The 18,938-nt window shown below is 45.9% G+C and overlaps 1 protein-coding gene across 1 annotated transcript in view; it reads left to right on the top strand.

Annotated features, from left to right (window-relative positions):
* The first annotated feature begins 4,693 nt into the window (after nucleotides 1-4,693).
* The window catches only part of SLC41A3 (solute carrier family 41 member 3), a 94,268-nt gene continuing 80,023 nt past the window's right edge, over nucleotides 4,694-18,938 (top strand). Inside the window, exon 1 of the mRNA XM_021695072.2 lies at nucleotides 4,694-4,948. Coding sequence (XP_021550747.1) covers nucleotides 4,694-4,948 — 255 coding nt within the window. The remainder of the gene's footprint in view (nucleotides 4,949-18,938) is intronic.

Here is an 18,938-nt window from a genome sequence, read left to right as displayed (position 1 = left end):
AGTTGTTTGAAAAAAGAAAGAAGAGGATTTAAAAAAAGAAAAAAAAAAAGGGCGAGGATGTGATCAGGCAGGGGAATAGAAAACACCATACACTAGAGATTTGGGGTATATTTTGATCTGTTAGAAGAAACTATCTCAAAATTTTAAAGAGAGAACAACTTATATATATAAGCCAAAAATACGGGTAACTACTATGAAGGGATAGAATATGACTCTAAAAATGAAAAATAAAAATGTTTTTTTTTTTTTAAAAAAGGGATTGATAAGATGTTGGTTGAAAAAGGGAAAAAGAAAAATTCAAAAAGAAAAAAAGACAGTTAAAAAAAATTAACTTTTAAAGACTAAAGAATCATGGTAAAAAAGCCATGAATTCTATGTGCAATATTCCCCTAGCACTGGAGTTCTGCCGTTCTCATTGATGGGTAAACTTGGTCTTGGCTCTCTGTTCTCGCTGATCTTCTGGGGAGGGGCCTGTTGCCGTGGTTTCCAAATGTCTTTGCCGGAGGCAGAATTGCCCCGCCCTTGCCCCCTCCCAGCTAAGTAATCTGCTCAGGTTTGCTCTCCAGGGCTTTTGTTCCCTGGGAGCTTTCCGTACAGCTTTGGAGGCGGAGAGTGAAAATGGCGGCCTCCCAATCTCCGCCGCGGAGGAGCCGAGAACTCGGGGCCCCGCTTCCAAGTGAGCTCCCAGAGAAAAGCCGTCAGTCACTCCCGTCTCCCCGGTCTCCAGCCACACTCCGTGCTCACCCGGCCTGTGACCGCGCGTTTCTATCTCTGGCACCCGACCCCGGGTGGAGTCTCCAAACCCAGCAGATCCCTGCGGTGCACTCCCGCGCGGCTCCTCCCAGGGGAGGTAGGTGAATCTCCCCGGATCTGCCGCTTGTTGGGTCCCTCCTGGAGGAGCAGTGGCCTGACGGTGCCGCGGATCACGGTTTATGGCAACCCCGAGCTGAGAGCCTGCGCCTGGGCTCCGTCTCTGCAGCCGGCTTCCCTGCTCCGATACCTGGGAGCTCTGCCACACTCAGGCACCCCCAGTCTTTCTGACCCCGAGAGTCCTGAGACCACACTGTCCCGGAGGGTTCCACCCCCCCGCTTAGCCACCAGAGTGACGTCCCTCAGTGGAGCAGACTTTTAAAAGTTCCGATTTTGTGCTCCGTGGTTCTATCACTTGCCAGAAGCGGCTGCCGGAGGCCCCTCCCCTGCCGTCTATACTCCCGAATATCGCCTCGGATTCACTTCTCCGCACGTCCTACCTTCCAGAAAGTGGTCGCTTCTCTGTTCAGAGGGTTGTTGCTCTTCTTTTCTTCAATCTCCTATTGAGTTTGTAGGTGTTCAGAATGGTTTGATCCCTATCCAGCTGAATTCCTGAGACCAGACGAAATCCAGGTCTCCTACTCCTCCGCCATCTTGCTCCGCTGAACACATTACTTTTGTATTAAAAAACAATCAAGTGATTTTTATTTTGGAAAGGATGGTCCCTCGGGAGTAGAATAGGTGGATCGTGGCAGGTCATTTAGTCGCGTTCGACACAGCCGTAAAATGAGATGGTCCCACAGCGTGGCTGAATGTGAGAAACCTAATGTTGGCCGAAGAGACCAGACAGGAATAGATGGGAGTATGACTTACTGATCTAACCTGCAAAGAAAGCAGACACTATTGTTTAGGACTGCTCTCATAGTTGGTAACACTAAGGAAGGAATGAAACAACAGCTGAGGAGTGGTTCTTCCCAGAGTTCGGACAGTGGTACCCTGTGGTAAGGAGTAGGAGCTGTTATTGGACAGGGGCTCAGAGAGTTTGGGAAGCTGGTAGTCTTCTGCTTCTTCCCCTTATTCCATAAATAATTCATGAATATTTTTTGACACACAAATCACGTACCATAAAATTCACCCCTTCAAAATGTATAATTCAGGAGAACAGAAAATACATGTTCACACAGAGACTTGTGTACATATGTTCATAGCGGGGTATTATTTGTAATAGCCAAAAAGTAAAAAAAGTTCAAATGTCCGTCACCAAATGAGTTGATAAACAAAATGTGGTCTATTCATACAGTGGAATATTTCACTAGTATATGAAACTTTGTTCCTATATATAGCTCTGTACTCTCCTACTTGGTGCTCCTACTGTCATACAAATTGCATATTTAGTTATTGTGTACCCATATATAGTGATTTGTAGTTACTGAATTATGCAGTTGTCTTTGAATTGGATGAGAGAAAGAAGAGTTATTAACAAAAATGCAGTTATGCTGTTTTTTATACTTGCCTTTGTAGTCACCTTTACTCATGCTCTTTCCTTCTTTATGTGGATGCAAACTACTATCTGGGTCCTTTCGTTCCAGCCTGAAGGACTTTCTTTGGTGTTTCCTATATAGGGCAAGTGTGCTAGTGGCAAGTTCTCTTGGTTTTTGTCTATCTGGGAATCTCTTAAGTTGTCCTTCATTTTCGAAGGATACCTTTGCTTCTCATAGAACTCTTGGCTGGCAGTCTTATTCTTTAAGCTCTTTGAATATGTCATCCTGCTGCCTCTGGCCTCTATGGTTTCTGATGAGAAATAAGCTATTAATCTTGAGGAGCTCTTGTACATGAAGAGTGACTTCTCCCTGCTTTTAAGATTCTCTGTCTTTGACTGATAATGGTGTGTCTTGGTATGGATCTCTAAATTTATTCTGTTTGGAATTTGTTGAGGTTCTTAAATATGGGAATTTTTCTGATCATATTTGGAAAGATTTTGCCCATTCTGTCTTCACATATTCTTTTGTACCCCTTTACTCTCTCTTCCCTGAGACTCCTGTTATGCAAATGCTGGCTTGCTTAATGGTGTCCCACAGGCCTCTGAGGGCTTGTTCATTTTTCTTCATCTTGTTCTGTTCTTCAGATTGGATAATCTGTTGATTTATCTTTCAGTTCAGTGGTTTCTTATTCTCCCTGCTCAGGTTAGCTGTTGCACTCCTCAAGGGAATTTTACACTTTGGCTATTATATTTTACAACTCCAGAATTTCTACTTGGTTCTTTTAAAAAGTTTTTATCTCTTTATTGATATTCTCTGTTTGGTTAGGCTTCATTTTCATACTTTCTTTGGTTCTTCAGGCATGGTTCTTTAAGTTCTTTGAACATATTTAAAATAGCTGATTTAAAGTTTTTGTCTAGTAAGTCCAACGTCTGGGCTGCCTCAGGATATTTTTTATTAATTGCTTTCTTCCCTGTGCATAGGTCATAGTATCATGTTTTCTTGCATGTCTCATATTTTTTGTTGAAAACTGGACATTTAAAATTCTATAATGTGGGGCACCTGGGTGGCTCAGTTGGTTAAGCGTTCCAGCTCTTGGTTTTGGCTCAAGATCATGATTCCAGGGTCCTGAGATTGAGCCCTGCATCGGGCTCTCTGCTCAGCGGGGAGCCTGCTTCTCCCTCTCCCTCTGCCTGCCGCTCTCCCTGCTTGTTTTCTCTCTCTCTGTCAAATAAATAAAATCTTTTAAAAGATTTCGTAACGTGACAACTCTGGAAATTAGATTCTCCCCTCTTCTCAAGGTTTCTTGTTATTGCTGCTTGCTGGAGTTGTTGTGTCTTTGGTGACTTTTCAGAGTGACCTCTTTAGTTTGTATTCTGTGTTGTATGCGGCCACTGAAGTCTCTACTCGTGGTCAGGTAACACTTGGCTAGAGATCTCCTTGAAGGCCCCGCATGGAACTGCGTGGAACTGCCGAACATCCCTGTCTGTGCCTGGGGGCTCTGTGTGTGCATTGGGGCACGCCTTCAGCACGTTGTCTGGTAGCGGACAGCTCTGCCTCGCCCTCACTTTCTGCTTGTGCAGAGCCTCCAGAGCAGCTGGAGGGTAAAGCTTTGGGCCTTCTCAGCTATTTTGTGAGCAGATGCCCAGCCCAGTATGAGTGGCCTTCTCGATTCCCAGGAATTTTTAGGAACTGCAAAATTTGCACATCTAATTCCCCTTTTCCTTTTAGGCTTTTTGGTTAGTGTATTATTTACCCCAGCTATTACCCACTGCCTCAGGCAGCTGTTAAGTGTCTTTAATTGTTTCCAACAAATGTCCCTCAGGGAAAGGCTTTTGTACACTGAGTGAATTAGGAGTGGGGTGAAATACAGATAGTTTGTAAGTGGCAACTTCCAGTGAACCACCTACTAGGTCAAAGAATGACAATTTTTTGAAAATGAGGCTTTGAAAGAGCTTGAGCCCATTCTGTTCTCTCTGGGCTGTTGGTTTTTTAGGCTGCTGCAGAACCAGAGAGCAGGGGGTGGGACTAAGGCACAGTTAAAATATCACAATCACCTCTGTTGCTGTTCTTGCTAAAGAGTCAGCATTTTTTTTCTTGAATAAATACTCTTTGCATTACTGCAAGCCTTTGATTAATTCCCAGAGTTCTGAAAAAGTGGATTCCACACTTTTTGCTAGTTTTCTTGTTCTTTTATGGAGAGAATTTTCAGTTCCCTATACCACCAGTTTTGCTAACTCCAATTCCTGAATATTTAGTGCTCTCTTCTATAATGTGTTTTTTCCCCTCAGTGCATATTAAATAAAAAATCTATTTAAATTGGGGTTGCAGGAGACCATGTGGAGGCAGTCACTGTGTGAGGGCTTACATGGCATCAGCCCCAGAGGGGTCAGGAACTCTACTGAACAGCCCCTGTTGCTTTGTGTCTCCCAGGTTAAGGCTGCCAGGGGCTCAGCTCTGCTTACATGGATGGGACGGAGACCCGACAGCGGCGGCCAGAGGAGCTGGTTCTGCCACACAAACTCAGTCCTGGAAGACTCTCTGCAGCCTCAGAAGATGGACCTCTGAGTGAATCTGAGAGCCAAAGGGCGGTCCCTAAACCACTGGGGACTGAGCTCAGCAGGGAAACTGCCTTGTCCATTGGCCTTCAGGTGGTAGTGCCCTTCATGTTTGCAGGACTGGGACTCTCCGGGGCTGGTATACTTTTGAACTATTTCCAGGTAAGAGGAAACTAAATGGTAATAGTGCTGTTGGTGGCATTGTTGAATGTCATCCCTGAAGAGTAGGCAGCTGCATGTTGAGTCCAGCTTGAGGACAGGGGCAGGGCCTTCTCTTTCAAATACCATTTTTCTACAAATTGGGCAAGATTCTTTTAGTTACTGGTGATGGAGACTAAATTTAACCCAGGTTAAGCTTAAAAAAGACAATTTATTAGCTCATATAATTGAAATATCTAAGGGGTTGGATTTCAGGCATGGCATGATCCAAGTGCTTAAATGATATCATGATGCTGGCTTTTTCTCTGTCACTCAGCTATGTTTTATTTTCAGGCAGAATTCTGTACCTAGATGGGAGGATAGCCCTTGGCAGTTAATCCTTAGTACATGTGTTCTTAGAAAAAAAAAGAGACCTTTTTGTCAATGTCCACATCAATCTCTAAAAATTGATCCTGATGTCAGGCATCCACTCCTGTTCCAGTCACTGTTCCCTAAAGGAGGACATTCTCTGCTTGGCTAGCCTGACTCACATTGTTAATCACTCTTTGAGGGGAGGCAGGGCCCGTTGATTTGCAGCCCTCCTGGAATGCCACATAGTGAGGAACTGGGAGTTACCCATCAGACAAAAAAATTACCAATGAACCATGCCTTTCCTGTTCTTCTACTGTCAGAGCCCCATTCCTTTCATCAGTGTGACCTTCAGAAGTCCTCCCTGGAAAGGCATAATACCTAAGGATATTCTAAGTCATGACTGGCCAGATCTCTCCCATCAGTTCGCAACCAGCAGAGAACAAAAATCGTCTAGAGTGGGGCAGGCTGGGAGAAGCAGGGCTGACACATCTGACAGCTCCCAGCCTGTGCCTCACTCAGTGCTCTAGGGACTCTGCACTGGGAGTGGGGGTGGTGGTGGGCTCTCTGTGCCTGGGAACTTGAGCCCTGCCCCTCACTCATTTGAGTCCCAGTTCTGCCATGTAGCTGTAAGGGTGGTAGTTTAAAATTTTTTTTAAACCAACACTAAAATCAGATTTCATGTAAAAGTCTGAATTTCTGTTTTCTCTTGAAAACCTGGCAACTGTTACAACGTTGGACCCACATTCTCTCAGGGCCACAGTCAATGGTTGCTGCCCCCTCTAGGTGGCCGTGTTCTCTAGTTTGCCACAGTCCCCACCACTGCCTCTTATTACACCATCCTCCTTCACTCCATCACCTGCCTGGCCCTGCCCCAGTATGGGGTTCTCAAAGACCTTTCCAACAACCAGCTGTCTAGTTTCTCATGACATCACCACACCAGTGACCAGATCCACTCTGGAGATCCACCTAGACCTCGTCAGGCCCTAGGATGGCCTTCTCTTAAACTGGAGTCCCTATCCTGGTTGGATTCAGCCCTAGTCCCCATGTTTGGTCTCTCTCTGACCTCCAGCCCTCAGCCCTCTCCTTTCTCTTGGTGACCTGGTGCCTTCTGGCCCTACATCCTTCTTTAAGCCGTGGTCAGTCAGCACTGCCGTAACCTCCAGAGCACCTCAGTGCCTGGCTTCCATAACCTGGAGATTCCTCCCCATCCCACTCCCACCTCCTGCCCTTGCCTCCTCACTGCCTTCCTTACTTCAGGTCCTCCTCCCTGCAGTCCATTTTCTGTACCAGCGATTTTCAAACATCTGTTTTATCGAGGGTTCCTAGCAGAATGATGTCACTGAGCATGTATCCCACACACTCACACACACACACACCTCGCACATATATATTTATACATACATTCATAGACATCAACCCCCTGTATGTACACACATTGGTTTAGAAAGTGTACACACACACATAAGTTTATAAATTACATATGGAGAGGCAGTATAATAGTGAACTGAACTGCTTAAGGGCCCAGGCTCTGGAGCTTTTTCTAAGTGGGTTTGAGTCCGACCTTTGTCACTTACACAAGTTGCTCTTTGTTCCCCAGTTTTCTCTTCTGTAAATTAGAGTTGACCCCAACAAGGTTGTTAAGAGGACCGTGAAGTGCTGGTCACAGTGCCGGGCATTAGAAAGCACCCAGTGAAGGTTAACTGCTGTTGTTCCTGTCGTCACTGATATTCTGTCACGTGCAGTGCTGGGCCAGTTTTCAAAAACTTACATAAAATTTCAACTCAAGAGGATAAAGATTAGGCAGAAATATCCATCTAGAGTTTCTTTCATGTGTTCATTGGACCCACATGAGGGTCATGGCCCAACTGCCATGTCAGGGGGACCGCCATGATGCAGAATTTTAAGATCCCTGTTAATTTTTCTATTAACTGTGGAATAAAATCCAGGCTCCACAAACTGGTATCCAAGGGCTCCCCTTGGCTATATCAATTAGGATGGTTTCAGCCACAAATATCAGAAAGCACACCTAGAATAGATTAAATAAGAAGGAAATCTGTCATCTCCCAAAATGGAATTTCCAGGATAGGGTAATTCAGGGTTTGGAAAGTGTTATCATCACCAGTCAACGATGCCTGCAAGAAACCAGGACCTTTCCAAGTTCCTGCCAAGTCAGCACCCAAAGTTGGCTTTGTCCTACAGCTACATCATGGTCAGAGGGAGAAGAATGGGTCATGTGTTCTGGCTCCTCCTTCTTAAGCACAGGGAAGCTTTCCTAGGCACTCCCAACAGAATTCCCCCACTTCTTACTGGCAGATTTGAGGTACATCCCACTTTGAAACCAAAAATTGGCAAAGGGAATGGAATGGCCTCGATTGGTTTGGCCTGCTTGAAGTGAGGAGAAGACTAGGTCCCCTGCCCTGTGGGGACAGGGGTGGGTTCCTGTGTACAGTTGGGTTCCGTGGGGAAGGCTGGAAAGGGGCAGTGGTGCCACACTGGCTCAGGGCTGCTGAGGCTCCAGTTCTGCAGCTCTGTCCAGTGGTGCTGGCTCTAGTCTCAGCAGCATGGTAGCCTCCAGCCTCACTTCGACTGTCCGCTCCCTGTGCCCGCCTTCCCACCAGCCCCAAGGGAAGAGACCTCCCATCATCCTTCCTGCCCCATTTCACATAGGCAGTCTTTCACGGAGGTGCTGGCCCCACTGACGTTTCACCTTCACAGATGATGGGATATTTGCCATTTCCTTTTATCTTGTGTGTTGATCTGGTGTGTCCTTGGTTTGAATGTGTACTCCCTGAGAATAGAGGCTACACTTTTTTTTTTATTTTCCTGGAAAAGGTAGAATATTCATGTGGTTCAGGGTTCAAAAGGTTCACCAATGTGTGCAGGGACCAGGCTCCCCAGTCTACACAGAGGCAGCCAGTGGGCCCCAGTTGGTTGTGTTTTCTCCTAAAGATATTTTATGCATGGACAAACAAGTATCTGTATCTGTTCATCTGCTTCTGTATATTTTTCTCTTTTTTCAAGTTTTAGCACATACAGACTGTTGAATGCTTTGCTTTTTTCACTTTACAGTATAGCTGTACAGTATATTCACTACACAATATGTTCCCTTTACAATATTCTTTATAGGTATATTAAGAGTTTCCTTTTTTTTTTAATGGTTGTTCAGTGTTCCATTATACAAATATACCAGAATTTATTTAGCCATTTTCCTTCTTATGAGCATTTTAAATTTAATTTAATAGTTTGCTATGGCTGCCATAACAGAGTACCACAGCCTGGGTGGCTGAAATGTCAGAGACTTCTTTTCTCACAGTTCTGGAGGCTGGAAGTCCAAAATCAAGGTGCCCTCAGCGTCGGTTTCTCTTGAGGCCTCTCTCCTTGGTGTGCAGATGGCCACCTTCTCCCTGGTCATCCCTCTCTACATGTCTGCGTTCAAATTTCCTTTTCTTGTAAGGACACCAAGTCATATTGGATTAAGACCTATCCTTATGACCTCATTTTAATTTAATGCCTTTTTAAAGGCCCAATTTGTTGGCAACAGATGCAGTCATATTCTGGGGTATGGGGTGGGTGAGGAGGGTTAGAACTTCATTTTGGGGGAGGGGGTATGATTCCGCTCATAACAACAACTTAAAATGGTATTACTAACAAAAGCTGCAGTGAATCATCTTGACATTTCATACACACCTGAGTAAATGAGTAGGATAAATTGTTGCAAGTAGAAGTGCTGGGTCAAAAGATGCGTGCATTTTCAACTTGGACAGATATCCCCAAATCACTTGCCCTGGGGGTAGGACCAGAGCAACAAAACTAGAAGCTGGTTCTTTGAAAGAATTAATAAGATCGATAAACCTCTGGTCAGACTTATCCAAAAGAAAAGGGAAAGGACCCTAATCAATAAAATCATGAATGAAAGGGAAGAGATCATGACTAACACCAAGGAAATAAAAACAATTATTAGAAATTATTACCAGCAACTCTGTACCAACAAATTAAGCAACATGGAAGAAATGGATGCCTTCCCAGAAACTTATAAACTACCAACTGAAGCAGGAAAAAATAGACAATCTGAACAGACCAATAACCAGCAAGGAAATTGAAACAGTAATCAAAACCTCCCAAAATACAAGAGTCCAGGGCCAGATGGCTTGCCAGTGGAATTCTACCAAACATTTAAAGGAGAATTAATACTATTCTTCTGAAGCTGTTTCAAAGAATAGAAATGGAAGAAAAACTTCTAAACTTGTTCTAGGAGGCCAGCATTACCCTGATCCCAAAACCAGGCAAAGACCCCATCAAAAAGGAGAATTACAGACCAGTATTCCTGATGAACATGGATGCAAAAATACTCACCAAGATCCTAGCCAATAGGATCCAACAGTACATTAAAAGGATTATTCACCCCTACCAGGTGCGAGTTATTCCTGGAATGCAAGGGTGGTTCAACATTCACAAATCAGCATGATAGAGCACATTAATAAAAGAAAATTGAAAATATGATCCTCTCAATTGATGCAGAAAAAGCATTTGACAAAATACAACATCTTTCTTGATTAAAACTCTTCAAAGTGTGGGGATAGAGGGAACATACCTCAATATCCCTCCACCACCAAAGGAAAATGCCTGTTTTCCAGCACTTGACAACATAGTTTATTATCAAATCCTTTGATCTTTAACAATCCCATAGATGGAAAATTGCATTTCATTGTACACTCTATTAGTCTCTATTACTATGTAACACATCATCCCAAAATTTATCAGCTTAAAACAGCACTCACGTATTATCTCATGGGTGCTGTGGCAAGAATCCAGGTTAGCTGGTTTTCCTGCTTCCAGGCCTCTCAGCAGTCAAGATGTTAGGCCACAGCCGTGGCCTCTTCCCAGTGGGCTCACCCTCCCCCAGTGGAGGGATTCAGCTCCTGGCGGGTTGTCGGACTCAGGGCCTCAGTTCCTCATTGCCTGTTGCCCAGAGGCCACCTTTAGGACTTTCCCTGCTGGACGTGTCCAACATGGCAGCTTCATCAATGCATGAGGTCTGAGAAGGAAACAATCTGTTAGCAAGACACAAACCACTGCCTTTTACAGCCTCACCACGGAAGAACATCTTTCCTCTTTTGGCTAGAGGCAAGTCACTAAGTTCAGCCTGTGTTCAAGGGGAGGGGATTACACCAAGTGTCAGTACACAGGGTATCAGGGGCCATTGTCAAGGTCCCTTGTGGTGTAGTTTGCATTTCTTACATTAACGAGTGAAGTTGAATATCTTTGGATATTTGCTTCTATTTTTTGCCCATATTTTTATGGAGTGGTTATCCTTTTTCTTATTGATACCTAAGGGTTCTTTATATATAGGGAAATTGGCCCTTTAATTGTGATATGGATTACAAATATGTTTCTCATTTTTCTATTTATCTTTTGACTTTGCTTTTGACCCTGCATGTATTTTTTTTTTTTTAATGTAGTGAGATTAATATTCTTTCTTTTAAGGCTCTGAGCCCGTGTCCTCCTTAGAAACAGAAGCTTCCTCTCGTATAGCTTTCCAGCCCCTTGGGTACCCACACAGGGCAGCATATTACAGGGTTTGGGAATGTGTTCATATGAAGAAGAAAGAACCCCATTCTTTGTGATGAGTCTGATCTCTTCGCATTACATATAGCAGAAGTTCAAACTGGTGGTCTCTGCAGAGTGGTCAGGAACCTTGGGCCCCATGGAAGTGGGTGGGGTAAAGAGGAGGGAGGGTCTGGCAGGATGGTGCCTTAGCAGAGACACTCGGAGCAACCTAGAAAGGCAGGAGGGCAAGGGGCTGGCAGGAAGGGAGAAGCAAGGGGGTGGAGAGTTCTGTGAGGGAAGGGATTGGAGCCTGGACTGAGTGTCACAGGGGCTGAGGCCAGCCTGTTGCCTCCCCTTGGTGAGTGAAGATTCCCATCCTAGGGTTATGGAGGTGGTCGAACATAGGGCACCCAGCCTGGAATGTTGAGAAATGCCACAGGGACTCCTAGCCTGAGAGGGGCCAGCAGATGCTGTGCAGGGCCCTCAGTAGGGAGTGCTTGGGGGCAGAGTGAACCTGCAGGGGCTGTGGGAGGCACTGTGTGGTATCAAAAGGGTGGGGGAGCCCCTGGTTTCTGTGGGAGGGTGTGACTGGCATGGTCACAGGATGGCAGGGAAGTAGAGTCCACTACTCAGGGATAAGAAGGCACGAGCCCTATGGTAAGAAAGGCTGTGAGAACAGCAGGGTGGAACCTGTGGGTAGGCTACTCAGGACCATCCTGCTTTGCCCCCATGTCACAGTAGCACATCATACTGCTAGTTTTAGGCCTCACACCACATTGACCCTGGGATGCCTTGACGCCAGCTTAAACCTTAGGACTGGGACTTCTAGGGAGCAGGCAAAGTGCCTCCCGAGCAAGTGAAGCAGCCTCTTGACCTGAAGGGAGAGGGTGAACTTGTAGGGGTTCCCCATTGCAGCCCATAAAGGCAGTGGAAGGACCTGTTTTGGGAGTGCAGGGAGCATGTATCCCCAGGAGCATGAATCCAGATTAAAATCAATGCCAGATTAATCAACCTCCCACCCCCAGTGGGGCTCATTTGCTACCTTGTAGCTTAAATAGGAGTTTTTTTGAGAAGAACAAGCACTGGCTGCAGGGGAGGTGGTAGTTTACTGAGTCCTTCCTATAGAGCCAGCATTGTGTATCCTATATATCCAGGAGGGCCTGGCCGTGGTCGGTAATGTTGGAACACCAAGGAGGACAAGCAGTGTCCCAGTGAGGCCTTGTCTGTGGCCTTACTACATGTGGAGACATCTCTGACTTTGACCTATATTTGGGGTGTCTCTGAGAGAAGAGTGTCCCAAGTTCTTCCTTACCCTGAAAGGAACAAGTCAGGCAGTGGCCCGGGAGTTTGTGAAAGGTGCAGGTGGAGACAATTGCTGGCCAAGGCATCCAGTGCTAAATGGCAGCCTAAAGTTTGGGACTTCTGCTGACTGTTGGGTGGGTTGTGTCCTTCATTAAGGACATAAACATTCCACTGAGCTCCGTCACATAGTACAGTGGTCATACCACCCATGAAGTATACAGACACCATTGCTGTGCACTCAGTTGATGTCGTGGGGGCTCCCTACACAGCCCAGGGGACCAGGGGAGTGGTGACAAGGGGCTGAGGCATTTGGCAAGGGGCTGAGGAAGAACAGGGGAGACCTCTTCCTAGAGGTGGCATATGCCAGGGGTCCCAGGTTTGATTGTATCCTGCATTGAGGAGGCCTCAATAGCTATGCCTCCCAAGGCTCAATGGGCAGCTGGGTATGGAGGGTCACAGGCCAGGGTCTGTGAAAGCCTCTCTTTCCAGGAGAGCCCAGTGTGTGGCCAGCAGTTGCTGCTTGGTTGGTGTATTGTGTAGGCAAGGAAGGTATTTTCTTGCATCTGAAGGCCTTGGGCACTGTGTGTCCATTATGGATATACGGTCTAGAGACCAGGAAGCATAAGAGCAGGTTGCTAAAGCTTTTTCAGTGAAGGAATATTTGAGGGCACTGATGGGAATGCCTCTTGACTTTATTTATTTTTTTAAAAGATTTTATTTATTTGAGAGAGAAAGAGCACAGAGAGAGAGGAAGAAGGAGAAGCAGACGCCCCACTGAGCAGAGAGCCCAATGCAGGGCTCCATCCCAGGACCCCGAGATCATGACCTGAACCAAAGGCAAAAGCTTAACTGACTAAGCCACTCAGATGCCCCATACCTGTTGACTTTAATTTGGACAGATTCTAGGGCCTTTTGTTGGAGGTGTCCATTCAAGGCAGGTGTCTTTGCAAGTGACAGAATAAATGGGCATAAGTAAAATGTGTAGATGAGCACTGTGTTGCCTCTGGATCCGAAAAGGATTAAATGATGTTGGGCTTGTATTAACAGTGTGTGCTGAGAGATCAGTAGCTATTTTCTGACAGTGTCAAGGATGGAGTTGCTCTGGGTTTACCAAAATAATTTTCATGAATTTGCCAAGGTGGCTGGCTTTGCCTCCTACATGTGGAGTCATGGCCCATCCTCTCTTTATGAACTCCTTTCTGAGTATTTGGATGCCCTTAATGAATGTGTCACATGAGTCTCCCTGGAGGAAGATATCATAATGTAGTATCAGACCTGTGCTCCTCGAGAAGGGTGCAAGCAGTTAAGATGTTGTCTGCAAAGATTGTGCATAGCAGAGCTGGTGAGGTACCCCGTGAGTAGCCTGGAAAAGTCTACTGTGTCTATTCAGAGTTGAAGGTTACCTGCACCTAAGAGGCTGTTGAGATAGGCACTGAATAGAACACATTAGCCAGATCTGTAGTAGCAAAAGACTTAACGGCTGCTGATTGGGTGGAGTCAGTAATCTCAGTAACATTGGATGGGGGTCTCTGGATTGAACCAGAGCATTAAGGTTATGGTCATGCACTCTGAGGCACCTTATATTCTTTCCAGCTTTAAGAACAGGCCAAATTGGACCTTTAAAAGGAGGAGCAGTGGGGGTAATCACTCCTTCACCAAGTAGGTCTTGTATGATCCATTTCAATCCTTGAAGACCCTCTGTTAGTTTACACTGGACTGTGTTAACTATTTTAGCTCAGCAGAGGGGGGTGTTTCATGGGATCTCATTTTTTCAATTTAATTTATGTGTCAGACTAGGTGACAGGAGTGTCATAGAGCACTTGCACCTGCCCGCCCCCCCTCACCACCCAAAGGCACCTCCTGCCAGGACATGGCCAGTTGGCAGTAGTCCTTGACTTGGTGACGGGAAGAGATGGCTGTGTCCAGGAGAGACAGTGGAACACGGAGCAGGCTAACGCACAAGCTGGCCAGTAGTTCGTGGCTCCATCCCAGGCAGCCCTGGCCATGTCAGCAGCTAGTTAGCAAAGAGCAGCTGGTGAAAGCTGACCAGGTTTGGGCTGTCCTATTTATGATGCCAACTATTGGAATCACCTCCTCCTCACTCCATTGGTGAGAGAGGGTTTCCCACCCTAGCATTATGGAGATGGCCCAAACACATGGCGACCCCAACACTGGACAAAGGGAATCACTGAGTTTATCGGTCACATATACTCACAGCCTGGGGGAGGAGGACACTGCCTACCACCCAGAGACACACAGGGTTGCGCTGGGGAGCAGAGTGAACCGCCAGGAGCTATGGGAGGCAGGCTTTGTAGTAACAATACGATAAGGTGCCCCTGGTTCCCATGGCAAAGTGTGGGCTGGCCGGAACTAAAACCCCCTACTCGGGAATAAGCAGGAACTGTGCCTGGTCCCCTTGATAAGGAGAGTTGCTTGACTAGAGGACCTTGTCTGTTGGAACAGAGTAGGGAAGGGAAGTTGCAGTTAGACCATTTGAGGCCCTCCTGGTTTCACCAGATGTCAAGGCAGCAAATCATAATGATTTTAGGCCTTACACCACTCAACCTATAGAAGGCTGATTGGGTTTCTTTTTCTCTTTGTTTCTATGATTCTATTTATTTGTTCATTTGTTCACTCATTCATGCAATCCGTGTGTGTGTGTGTGTGTGTGTGTGTGTGTGTGTGTGAGAGAGACAGACAGACAGACAGACAGACAGACAGAGCAGCACTGTCCTGGACACTATGGAGGACCCAACAGCAGGCCCCGCTCTCACGGCATCATAGTCAAGCAGAGAGGGACAGACAGCAGATGCATAAGTCAGTGTTAGACAGCAGAAAGGGCTCTGAAGACAAGCAGGCCAGCTGTGCCTCAGCCTCAGAGGGGGAGGCTGGTGGAGGCCCGAGGACTAGAGGCTGGAGTGAGGCCCGAGTGACATGAGGGAGCTGCCTAGAGAAACCGTGTGTGAGAACAGCTGGCCCTGGGTGGCTGGGCGTGCTCTGGATCCACGTGTTCACCTGTGGGTGGGGTTCTGCCAGCCACATAAGAAGCAGGAAATAAAGGAGAACCCCTCCTGTTATTGAAAATGTAATCGGCTTGATCTCTGAGACCTTAACAGGATGGGGAAGAATTCAGGTCTTTTAAGCATGACCATGTGGCTCAGAACCAGCCCAGGCTCAAGGTGACCATGAAAGGAGTAAGAGGCCATTTGGAAGGTGTGCTGCTGGGAAGATAACCAGTTCCCACTGAAGAATCAGAAAGGAAAGCTAGGAACGGTGGTGTGCATTCCAAAGCCCTCTGCCACCCTCTACAGGCCCTCCTAATTGTCCTACAAAGACACACCCCCTAAAAATTGAGGGGGTTGGAATAGATGAGGGATTCATGCTGTAGGCCTGGAGATCCTGATTCATTGGTCCGTGCCTGGGTCTGGCCTGCACGTTTCAGGTCGTTCTGCTGGCAGAATAGACTGAAAACCACTGATGCTGTCCCACCCCTCATGATTAGAAGTTAGAGGCCCACACAGGGGCAGGGACTTATTCAGGGTCACCCAGGAAACCACCTCATCCTTGACCCAGATTCTACCCTGCTGCCCAGAGCAGCCCCAGAATCTAGTTCAAGCTCTCTGAGATTTTCTACTATGCTACTGAACTGTTTTTAAAATCACATTGCTGATTTTCTGGATTATGACCCAATAAACCATGTTGACAGATTTTGTTCTCAAATAGCACAGGAAAGTAATTTTTTTCATGTAATGATATATTTTATTTATTTTTGGTGACAATTTATGTTTCGATGGTTATGAAAGCAAGTAATTACAATAGAATGTACAGAAAATTATAAAATAAAGGTCACTTTTAATTCTACCACTCAAAAGTAGCCACTTTTAGCATCTTGATGTATATCCTTCTGACCTTTTACTGCTTGTGTTCACTGCTCTGTGTGTGTGCGTTTATGTTAATTTCTCATTTGATTTTTTAAACAGAAATGAGAAACATTTTTGTAATGATTAAGAACTTGCTTAATTAAGAATCTCTTTCTGTGTGAAATTATGTAAATGATTGTCTATTTCCATATCTTCTGTACTGATGAGAATGGTTCAAGGGCCCACTGTGTATAATTATACATTGTATTAGGATGTTTGACCAAATTCAGAACTATAAAGAAATTGCAGGAGTTGCTGAAATCAGAAATGATCACTTGTTGGGGGCCCCTCCAGCTGGGTGCCGTGGGAGCAGTGTGATCAGTGGCCAGAGAAACCAGACCAGGTCCAAGTGGTTCTGTTGTAAACCAATTAACTTCTGCAACTTCTTTCTCAAAAACATGTCATTTCTCTCTGCCTTCTGCTGGTTTAGACTCTTGTTTGAATACAGGGACTGATGGCGGGCAGCAGCAGATGGGAAAAGGGCAAGGAGTGGACTGCAGGGAGGTTGGTGGAGGCAGTCTGCCCCGGGAGTCAGGGTCTTAGTCCCGCCTCTGATACTAACATGTGTGATGATCTTGGGCAAACCCTCTCAGGGCCTTCAATTTTTTTTTTTTTTAATTTAAATTCAGTTTAGCCAACATACTAGTTTTTGATGTAGTGTTCAATGATTCATTAGATGTGTATAACACCCAGTGCTCATCACGACACGTGCCCTCCTTAATATCCATCACTCGGGTACCCCATCCCCCCAACGCCCCTCCCTTCTGTAACCCTCAGTTTGGTTCCCGGAGTCCAGAGTCTCTCATGGTTTGTCTCCCTCTTTGATTTCTTCCCATTCAGTTTTCCCTCCCTTTGCCTATGCTCCTCTGCGCTATTCCTTATGTTCCACATATGAGTGAAACCATATGATAATTGTCTTTCTCTGACTTATTTCACTTAGTGTTATACCCTACAGTTCCACCCATGTCGATGCAAATGTTGGGTATTCATCCTTTCTGATGGCTGAGTAATATTCCATTGTATATATGGACCACATCTTCTTTATCCATTCATCTGTTGAAGGGCATCTCGGCTCTTTCCACAGTTTGGCTATTGCAGACATTGCTGCTATGAACATTGGGGTGCATATGGTCCTTCTTTTCACTACATCTGTGTCTTTGGGGTAAATACCCAGTAGTGCAGTTGGTGGGTTGTAGGGTAGCTCTATTTTTAACATCTTGAGGAACCTCCATACTGTTTTCCAGAGTGGCTGCACCAGCTTGCATTCCCACAAACAGTGTAAGAGGGTTCCACTTTCTCTGCATCCTTGCCAACATCTGTTGTTCCATGTCTTGTTAATTTTACCATTCTGACTGGTGTAAGGTGGTATCTCAGTGTGGTTTTGATTTGTATTTCCCTGATGGCTAGTGATGTGGAGCATTTTTTCATGTGCCTGTTGGGCCTTCGATTTCTCATTTGCAAAAACAGAAGGTTGTACTTCTTGGTGAACATCCTAGAGATATTTTTGTGAGTCTGTGATGGATTGAAAGTGAAATGATTCAGCGTGAAAGGCCATTGAGAAGCACAGATGGCTACACAAGGGAGTGAAGCTCTTTCATTCGTTCATTTATTCACTTGCAGGTCTCAGTGCTATGTGTGGTTGGTTGGTCCTCATCTCTGCTCCCATTCCTTGGGTTTCCTTCAGAGCACTTATCACAGGTCATAATTACATTTTCATTTTTATGTTTGGCTGCCACACTGGAAGGCATGTGGAAAGCGTGTGTCTTTCAGCTAACATGTACCATGACACTTAGACCAAGAGTCTGGCAAATATTAGCCCCTCAGTACTAATTTCTGGAGTAAATGAATGAATACTTTCCCCTGCTCTGAAGTTGCAGCAGTGAGTCAGCCAGATTCCAATCTCAAGAGGAGTGCACTCCAGGAGGGGAGAGTCAATGTGTGTGCATTTCATGCTGCCACTGAGCAAATGTGCGCTTGCCTTCAGAGGGGTTCAGAAAAAGAGCTTGGGAATTCTGGGGAAGATGTTAGGCTCTGGCCAGGAAACTGGGATGGCCTTAAAGATGAGAAGACACTTCAGTTGGCCCTGAAGTTTGGCAAGAGTTTGGCCTGAGCAGTGTGTGGAACCTGCAGGAGTATTGTGAACATAGGCATGGCCCACGTGAGGGTCCTGGGAAGTTCCTTCTAGGCTGTGTGGTGGATGACCATGTTCTAGAAAGAGAGGGCTCAAATGGATGCTTTTCCCCCCAAAATTGTGAGGGACCTTGAATGTCTGGCCACAGAATCTCAACTTTTTCAGGTAATGAGTTGACAGCTAATGAGGGTATTTGGGCAAGCAGGTGACTTGGAGATGTAATATAAAATGTTAATGTGAAGAGCATATTACTTCTGGTGGACAGATGGGTTAGGAGGTAGTAAGGGCCGTGGTAAAGGTGGTGTCCATGAGCTGGAGAGGAGGGGACAGACATGGGAGAGACGTGGGGACAAGCAGATTGGATGTGGGGTTGAGGTGGTCAGGGGATGGGTAATCAGAGTGGGTTTTGGGTTTCTGGCAGAACCATTCATTGAAGCAGGAGGCTAGGGAGAGGGGTGGGAAGGAATGATCATGGAAGACTGATCGAGTTACATGGGGGTTACACGGAGTCTGAAAGCTCAGGGGAGGCTTGGTAGTTGTTAGTTTATCTGAGATGAGAAAAGTAGAGTGGGGATGAGGCTCCCAGATGTCCCTGTTACCTATTGCTATGCAGCACACCACACCCAAATTTGGTGACTTGTTTCAAGCCAGTCGTTCAGTTTGATCATGAATCTGCAGTTTGGATAGGGCTCCGTGAGAATGGGTGTCTGCTCCGTTGCAGCATCTGCTGCTGTGGCTTCCA

The sequence above is a fragment of the Neomonachus schauinslandi genome, chromosome 1 (assembly GCF_002201575.2).
Source record: "Neomonachus schauinslandi chromosome 1, ASM220157v2, whole genome shotgun sequence".
NCBI lineage: Eukaryota > Metazoa > Chordata > Mammalia > Carnivora > Phocidae > Neomonachus > Neomonachus schauinslandi.
This window is presented reverse-complemented; position numbering and strand designations above follow the sequence as displayed.